The sequence below is a fragment of the Melozone crissalis genome, unplaced genomic scaffold, assembly GCF_028551555.1.
Source record: "Melozone crissalis strain CALT ecotype California unplaced genomic scaffold, PUWL_Pcris_2 ptg000007l_1, whole genome shotgun sequence".
Lineage (NCBI taxonomy): Eukaryota > Metazoa > Chordata > Aves > Passeriformes > Passerellidae > Melozone > Melozone crissalis.
The window spans coordinates 16852783-16861342 of record NW_026535785.1 but is presented as its reverse complement, the minus strand read 5'-3'; the positions used below and the strand labels follow the sequence as shown (position 1 = coordinate 16861342).

At 44.9% G+C, this 8560-nt stretch overlaps 1 protein-coding gene across 2 annotated transcripts; it reads left to right on the top strand.

The window, feature by feature from the left end:
* The first annotated feature begins 613 nt into the window (after nucleotides 1–613).
* Nucleotides 614–5426, top strand: LOC128932818 (peroxisomal coenzyme A diphosphatase NUDT7-like). 2 transcript variants are annotated; one of them, XM_054269545.1, is made up of 4 exons: nucleotides 614–883; nucleotides 2259–2417; nucleotides 4264–4692; nucleotides 5297–5426. In XM_054269545.1, the coding sequence occupies exons 1-3, from the start codon at nucleotides 614–616 to the stop codon at nucleotides 4645–4647; spliced, it is 813 nt and encodes a 270-aa protein (XP_054125520.1). In that variant the 3' UTR covers nucleotides 4648–4692; nucleotides 5297–5426. The 2 variants fall into 2 exon arrangements, with proteins under 2 accessions (XP_054125520.1, XP_054125519.1); XM_054269544.1 differs by lacking the exon at nucleotides 5297–5426 and having other exon boundaries at nucleotides 4264–4980.
* Nucleotides 5427–8560: the final 3134 nt, after the last annotated feature.

Here is an 8560-nt window from a genome sequence, read left to right as displayed (position 1 = left end):
TATAAAAATAGCAATACAATTAGAGTAATAATAATTTGGACACTTTGAATTAGGACAATATGAGACAATAGAGACAAAGAGTTATGGACGTCTGGGTACCTTTTTCTGGGAAGCACAAGCTCGAAAAAGGACACCCGTTAACAAAGGATTAACCCTTAAAAGCAATAATAGCCTGTTGCATATTCATATATTTCATACATGATGCATAAATTCCATTCAAACACAGGATTCTGTCTGGTCAGTGCCACCTTCTTCCTCTGAATCCTAACAGCGCCTTTGAGGCAGGAAGAAGTTCGTTTCTTGTGATAATGGGGCAATAATTTCTTTTTCTGTGAAAGATTTAGGTGTCCTGTGGCTGCTGTATCGCTGAGAGTCCTTTCTTAAAAAAAAAAAAAAAAGTATCCTCCATAGCATAGTTTCTATTCTAACATTTTTTAGCACTTAAAACTATATTTAAGAGAAGTAACACAGCATTACTTTCTAACACAACACATGTAATATCCATTTTAACATTTGCGAACAGCCAATCATGAAAAGCACGCATTTGTCACAGGAGCGATCGAGCGCCGAGTGGTGGGGCCGCGTCGGGGCCGGGCCGGGGGCGGTGCCGGAGATGGCGGCGGAGCGGGAGGAGCCGGGCCCCGCTCCCGGTGCCTGTCCCGGTCCCGGCCCGGGGCATGAGCGGGGCACGGCCCGAGGGTGCCCGAGCTCCGCTCTGCCCGCTCCTGGGCACGGCGCCATGGAGAGGGCCCGGCACCGCCTGAGGCAGTTCGATATCGGGGACAGGTTCTCCGGCCTGCCGCTGCCCAGAGCCGCCGTGCTGCTGCCGCTGATGGTGCGAGCGGGGCGGCTGCACCTGCTGCTCACCGTCCGCTCGCTGCAGGTACCGGGGGCTCCGGGGACCATCGGGGCGCGATCCCGGCAGCTGCGCCACCCAGTGCCCCCTGTTCCCGACCTTGTGCCCAAGGGCACGGCCGGGTGTTTTTACACTGATGTGATTCTGGTGTTTGCGTGCCAGGAACACGCCGGGATCCCGGAAACCCGTGACGGGAAATTAACATTTGCACAGCCGGCAATGGTTGCTTACTTAAATAAGGAAACTGACCACGGAGCGCAGCTTTGTTAAATGAGGTTTTTCAGTCTGCGGTTAATATTACTCTTCTCTCCCTTTACTATACAAAAGACAACAACCCAAGGGTGACAGAACTCTTTCTCCAGCATTTTGTTTTCTTCTACAACTCTTGTTTTCCGTCCTTGTGTCACATCAACTGCCTGTGCTCAGGAATTACTTTTTTCTGTTGCTGGGTCTTACTTAAAAAACAATCACAGTTACATAGCTGTTAAATGTAAATGTGTTTGTTACTGATCCTTGATGCACAAGCCTACTACTGGAATGTATTTAAAGCTGTCTTAGAAATAACTCACTTTTTGATACAGTCAGGAGGGGACACAGTCTTTGAAGCAATAACTAAATAATTTAATTTGCAATGAGTCAGCTGAGTCGGGTGTGTGTCTCCCTCCCCAAAGGCAGAAACACACACACACACACACTGACAAAATGGCAATCTTTTATCCTCTTTTGCAGTTGGGGCTCGTCCCATTGAGTGCCTACTCAGGAACTCAGGCTCTGCCGACTGCCAACTTTTCTGTCCTTTCTCTTCTCACCCTTCTCCCTGTTCTGGTTATGTCTTCAACCCTGCCCCTCTTCCAGTTCTCAACAACACCCAACAGATTAAACAAAACACATTTTAACCATTTTCCAACCATTTCCATTCTTTTGCTCTGTAATCTTTTTGGGCTGAAGCAAAATGTTATTTCCTCTCTCATGGGTATGTTATTTAATTGTGTCTTTCAAAGGTTTTTGCTCTTAGAGTATTTTGATCTTGCTCTACAAGTTGTCTGTCTGGATTAATCTGTCAGTCATTTACATAAACAAGATGATGCAAAATGTGAACTTTGGCATACTAAAGCAGAAGTTCCGGTATGAATTACACAATGGTGTACAGGTACAGGGTATTTTTTGATAGTGAGGATTTATGGATTAGCAGGAGATAGCTACCTCGGCATTTTCTTAGCTGGCTACTCTTGCTAAGGCATGTTTCTTCTGGTCTGCGGAATCCTAAACCACCATTTCCAGCTTCTTTGACTGGAAAGATAAACACAAAGGGATGCTGCAATACCAACACGTATCAGTGTGGATCCAATGAGAAACATAAACCTTGTTCTATTTAACAGTACTTTACTCCTTTACATTCTAGCTGAGAAGATCACCAGGGGACGTGTGTTTTCCAGGAGGTAAAAGGGAAGACACTGATAGAGATGACATTGACACTGCTCTCCGAGAAGCTAAAGAAGAAGTGGGTCTTCAGCCAGAGAAGGTGGAAGTCATCTGTAGGCTGATGCCTGGAATTGATAAAGTAAGTCAGCCTATCAGTACAGAATAAGTTTGGGTGGTTTTCACTTGTGTGGTTGGCAGTGACCTTTTCAAGCCTGGAACTGTCAAGAGGCGCCACTTCTTCGTGTGCCCAGCCCGTGTGTCCAGCAGAGGCCAGGGAAAGGGTTCTTGCCCAGGGTTTGGTGTTTGTGAGAGCAGCTCTGGGGCACCCCACAGCCAGCGCTGCCCTGTGAGAGCTCAGCAGAGAGCCATGAGAGCAGTCACAGCGAGCGGGTGATGGATGAGCAGCCAGGCTGAGAGAGGGGGGCTTGCTCAGCTTGAAGGCTGCCAGGGGATTTGGCTGCTTTCTTCTCCTGGCGTGTCAGAGAGGGGACGATACCAGAACTCTTCTTGAGGCAATGGACACAGCAGCGGCATGGACATTGTGAGGAGATGCAAGAAAGAAATTCTCTTCACCATGAGGTCAGCCCAGAAGCAGAGCAGATGTTGCTGACAGGCTGTACAGTCCCCATCCCTGGAGCTGTGCAGGGCTCACTCTCCCAGGCAGGGTGGCTGCTGTAGCCTCACAGCTGCCCTGTCTGGTGTCTGCTGACTCCAGGGCTGTGCAGACAGAGAGGGGATGTGCACCTGGATTGTGTGCATCATCTTCCTCTAGCAGGGAGACTCCCAGAGGTGTCTTTGGAGTGTAGGTCACCATTTGTAAATTAACAGGTTCTCAATTTCAATAGCAGTGTTCAGTATTACATAGGGTCAGTTTTCCCATAGAACAGAGCCATTTCTGTTTCTGAAGATTATTTTTGTTTACCAGGTAGCACTTTATCACTATGCCTCCTGTTCTTCTATCTGATAGCAATATCCTCTCCCCATTAAAAATGGAAACAACTACTTTTGAAATTTTATTGCAAAAAGCTTTATTTAACTTCTTAAATTATTCTACATTTTTGTACAGATAACCTTAAAGCCACATAGCTCCATAGCAGTGTGTAAAAAGGATCATATTTTCCCTGTTTTCCAGCCAATTACTTCAGTCAGTAGGAGAGATGGTGAGGGTTTTGGACCATGAGCATTGTACATGTCAGATGACACTCTGTCTGCTCAGTGTATACATTCCAGGTGCTTCTGACTTGGACGAAATCTTTCCAGACTTGAATCAAATACCACAATCACTGTTTTGCTCTTCCTCCTTTCTACAGGACAGTGGTCTTTGTTAGTGTGAACAAACCGAACTAGCAATGTATCCTAAAGAATTTTGGTGTTCTGTTGATGCAAACTATGATTTCAGTGATTTTGCCTTCCCATGGAAGCAGGGATTACATTTAGAATTAAAATGTCCATAAATGATGTGTTTCAAAAAGTGTTACATTTTATGGCTAAATACATTGCAATAATATTTCTGTACCTATAGAAAAATAGTTCCATATTCTGGAAAATTCCTATATCCTGGGAAAACAATACAGAAATATGATCTATGATAGGGAAAATTTGGATTAAAATCAGAATTAAAAACGTCAGTAAGGAAGAGCCATGGGAAAGCATGCATGCTTTTGTACTTCTGTAGCAAACTGGCAAGCCTTTTTAACTGCTCTGTGATTATACAGGATGAACAGAGTATTTGTAAAGTCATTTTTGACAATACAAAAATATGACTTCAAATTCTTCAAGTCAAATTACATAGATTGCCATTAGGGGGACTAAATTGCATTGCAGTTGAAAACAGTTCATAGGCTTCTTGTACTCATTTTGTAACAATGAAATGTTTTTTTTAAGTAATGAACATTTTTACTCGGTACAAACATAAGTGTATGAGGGTTTTGTTGATTTTTTTAAATTTACTTATTTATTGTTTGTTTTTTTCTGTCTCTTTTTAGATGAATAACTTGGTGACACCAGTCGTAGGATTTATAGAGGAAACATTCCAGGTCACTCCTAACCCAGATGAAGTGAGCGAGGTTTTTGTTGTGCCTTTGGAGTACTTTGTCAAGCCCTTAGATTACAAGACCTTCTCTTATAAAACCTCCTCAGGGTACTCAACTCGAGTACACTGCTTTACATACCATGACCAGGAACACAGAAAGTCATTCAAGATATGGGGACTGACTGCACACTTTGCTGTATTTCTTGCTCTTGTAATTTTTGGAGAGAGACCTACCTTTGAAGTGGATTATGATCTTGACAACTTATTTTCATCCTCTGAGAATTACTTCACTAATTTGTATGCATCTATACATGAAAGGAAGAAGAGTAATCTGTGACAACATGGTCTGGTCATGAATTTATTTTGAAAGAGGAAAAAGGAGGTTGGTTCATTTCCTTTGTACCTACTTTTTGAAAGCTACACTTGAATTTCATCGGAATTGGGAACTTTAAGATGACGATCTCTAATTAGATTAATACAATTTTTAATCTAAGAGCTGTGAGAAGCACACAATATTTTTTTATGAAACAGACTTGAAAAGGTCTGTTTCAGTTCTTTCTCAGTTTCAGTGCCTTTGTTCTGTGTGATCAGAGATACTTTCTGTGCTTTGTTTTGTCTGTAATGAGATAATACTATTTGATGGAAATTGTGTCTGAGTTAGCCTAGGAAAGCTTTCAGGGATCTGTCTGCCTCTTACATGTGCCATGCATGGACAACATGATCCATACAGTCTTGTGGGGTGTCTTTGAGCACTTACAGAATGCACAATAAAAGTACAAAAGGTTTCAGGTGCTTTCACAATCTTTTTTTGTTTTGTTTGGGTTTGTGGAGGGAAGAGGGCAGGTCAATATGTGCAGTGAATTTTGGTTAATTTAACATTTCTCACAAGGCAATTCCATAGGCTATGGAAAACTCAGGATACAGACAACAGGACTGAAGTTTGTCCCTCACCATCTTGTTATCAAATCTCACTCAGCTGCTGGCAGGAGCCTTCTGCAGGACAGAAAAGTGGAGGTGAGGATTCATGAGGACAACCCACCAAATAAACAACAACAGAGAGGGGTTCAGAACGTACAAAACAGCCCCTGAAGAATCGTCAGAGACCAACACTGCACAGCAAGAGCCTCTGAACAGTTAATGACTGAATGCTCCACGCCAAACACACTGAAACCTGAAGACAAGATAAAGCAGTATAAATTTGAGTCAAGAAGTTGTTAGGAAAATTAATCCACAAACATCAGAGGTTTATGTCCAAAAAGGAGCCAGAGGAGTCCTTTTACTTTATTTGAATAAAGGGAGAGGCCATGGGGCATTCCCCAGGGTCTCTCCAATTTTTGGAGGACACAGCCTCCTTTTTATCCCAATTTCCAGCCACATTTCCCTTCTCTCTTTCCCCCTTGGCTGAGGTACTTGAGAGCTTCAGACTCCCCAGTATGCCTGATACCAAAGATTTTCCTCTAAGGTATAACCCTCCCTTTTAATTTTTAATTCTTATGGAATTTAGGGGGGGGGGGGGGTTCTTCCCCATTGTTTTCTTTCATCTTTCAATGTCCAATTTAATTTAGCGGCAAACCTAAAGTTTATTTGTAAAAGCAAATCTCTTTTTCCATTCATCAATCAGTGGAATCCTTCCCATTGTTTATCTCCTAGTGCTGGTTTTATCTACCAGCAGACCCACAGCTTGTTTGTAAAGACAAATCTGCCATTCCTCTCAAAATCAGTTACCATGATAGCACAATCTGGCCAGTGTGTGATCACAGCTAGAATCCCCATTGCTTGGCACAGCTGGCACCTGTGCAGTTAGTTGGGAGCCAGAGAGCTGCAAAAAGGGGTGCTGCTGGGGATGCTCCTCTTGTTAAACTCAGCAGCAAAGTGGCACAAGTTAGAGCAGTGATTTTCACTTTAGAACACCTTTGCCTTTGGGAGTGCACCTCACAGAGGCTGCTCTTCTGGAGTTTGAAATCCCATTTTGGATGGGAAAGCATCCAGAAGGCAGAGGAAGAGCATCAGGGGAGCCCTGCAGGGTTCCCTTGCATCTGGCCAGGAGCAAGGGCTGAAAGGCTCCTGCCACCCTCCCCTGTGCCACCTGAGCTCCTTGCATGCCCCAGCAGCTTCCTGGTGCCTCTGGCTGCAGATCCAGCTAAGATCCAGTCCTGTCCAGAGATAAAATCCTGAAGCAGCTCCACAGGTGCTTTGTTGCTTTGTCCCTGTGAGTTCTGCAGTTCCAGTCTGTAAACCTGCAGGTTTCTAGCCTAAGCTGCTCATGTTATATTAGACCTGCTTATATTTTATACTGCACTGACAATATGTAGATACTGTATTGGCAATAAGTTCAGTCATAATGACCCACACGATCAGTGCCACACATCTCACACCTGACCAAGAGTGCTCTCTCTGAGCCTGCCGCAATCCCCAGGGTTATTGGGCCAAAGTACCCCAAGGTAACGTGGCTGCTCTCAGACTGTCATCCATGACCATCCTAAGGGTGTCACTGCCTTCATGACAGGGGTTTAGAGCATTAGCTCTCCAATTCCAGTGGCAAGGGACAGGTGGGACTTCAAGTAGTGGTTAAGGGTGGCTATAAAAGCTCCAGGTGCTTCCCAGAGGTGGAAAGGATCCAGTTCTCTGTCCTGAAGAGCTTTACTGGGAGAAGAGGAAGACAGTGCAGGATCTCATGGAGTTTGCACCATGCCTGGGCAGGGCTCAGCTTTCACAGATTTCTTCCCTAAGAGATTCCTTTCCCTCCTTTATTGGTAAACAAGATGTGCCAATGCCAATCCTCGAGGTTCTTATGGCTCTGTAGGTTCTTCAAAGAGCTTCCCAGTTTCCCTTGGTCTTCTCAAGGTTTGTCTTCTGAAGAATATTTGGATGATTCAGTTTCTTTATCCTCAGCTGAAATCTCAAGGTTGGCAGTATCACTAAAGAAGAAACCACATCATTCCCATCATACAGGTATAGAAATTGCCTTTTTTTTAAATAGTATTTTTTTCTGCTTAACCTCTGTATTCCAGAACAGGAGAGAAATACTTTATGGAATCATACACCAATAAAAAAAGTAAATGAGGGCTATCATGAATAAGGCCATTTGGAGATCACAAAGTTCACCAGTTCAGTTGCCCTTCTTGCCATTTACACAGCAAATGAAGAAGAGTTTGCTGGTGCTTGGCCCTTCACTGACTCTGAATATTCTGCTCACTTTCTAGGTAGAAACCCTTGAATACACATATTTCTCTCAGTCACAAAAGAGAACACACCACAAGCTCTCCAAATTCAGCAAGTGGCCCAGAAATGTTGCAATCTGATTGTGGCAGTACCTATCTGAGAGCTCCAAGTGTGGAGGATGGGCTGGCCACAAGCAAAGGCAGCTCTGGGAGGGAGCACAGCTGCTACTCCTCCAACTTCCCAAGTGGGAATAACCCTCCCACCTGTTCCACCAGACCCAGTGTGCTGCTGGGGGAGCCCTCAGCTGAAGGGGCCTGGGGAGATGTTGGACACTAGCCTGTTGTTCAGGTGTGACAATCAGTGACCCATCAGTGACTCCATCATCACAGATGGTCACAGACGATTCATCCTTTTCCTTTTCTTCTTCCTCTGGGTTTTTTTCTTCCTCTTGCAGTATCTCCTCCTCTTCTGAAGGAAAGAATTATCCATAAATAGAAGGCAAGGCACATTGCCAATCCCATTGAAGCTGAGAAGTCCCACTTCCCCAACACTGGCCTGTCCCAGAAACAATGGATGCTGCTGCTCCTCTCTGAATCCTCATGTTCATTCTCACTCACAGGGCATCATCTCATCCCCTGCAATGCCACGCACATCCAACCCTGCCAAAAGCCCTTCCAGCCTCTCTCACAGCTTTCCCAAGCTTTTCTGCCTGGCCATCATCTTTCCAGGCCTACAGCAATGTGCTGGCAAGATCCTGGGAAAAGGATCCTGGGAAAAAGCCTAAATGGACTCAACTGCTCAAAACTCAGGAGGCAACCAGAGAGGCCAAAGTGTTGGTCTGGCAGCTCTGCAACTTCCAGGCTTGTGGAGATGGGTGTGAGCTGCCTGATGTGTGATGGCAGGGGGAAACCAGGGGATCTTCCTGGGAGCCAGCAGACAGTGCTCACCTTTCAGCTTCCTGGGCCGGTACTTGGTAACCCCAGGGAAGGTCCCCTTTCCCTTCAGGGTGATTTCTGCCGGTTCCAGATGAGCCACTTGGACCTGGAAAGTCTTGTGGAAGGCTCCCAGCTTTCCTGGCAGATAATAGA

What these genes read in the sequence shown, in the direction of transcription:
- LOC128932818 (XM_054269545.1), top strand. Translation starts at nt 614, where the DNA reads ATGGCGGCGGAGCGGGAGGAGCCGGGCCCCGCTCCCGGTGCCTGTCCC. An exon ending in TCACCGTCCGCTCGCTGCAG is followed by an intron (nt 884 to 2,258) that starts GTACCGGGGGCT and finishes TTTACATTCTAG; the next exon opens with CTGAGAAGATCACCAGGGGA. An exon ending in TGATGCCTGGAATTGATAAA is followed by an intron (nt 2,418 to 4,263) that starts GTAAGTCAGCCT and finishes GTCTCTTTTTAG; the next exon opens with ATGAATAACTTGGTGACACC.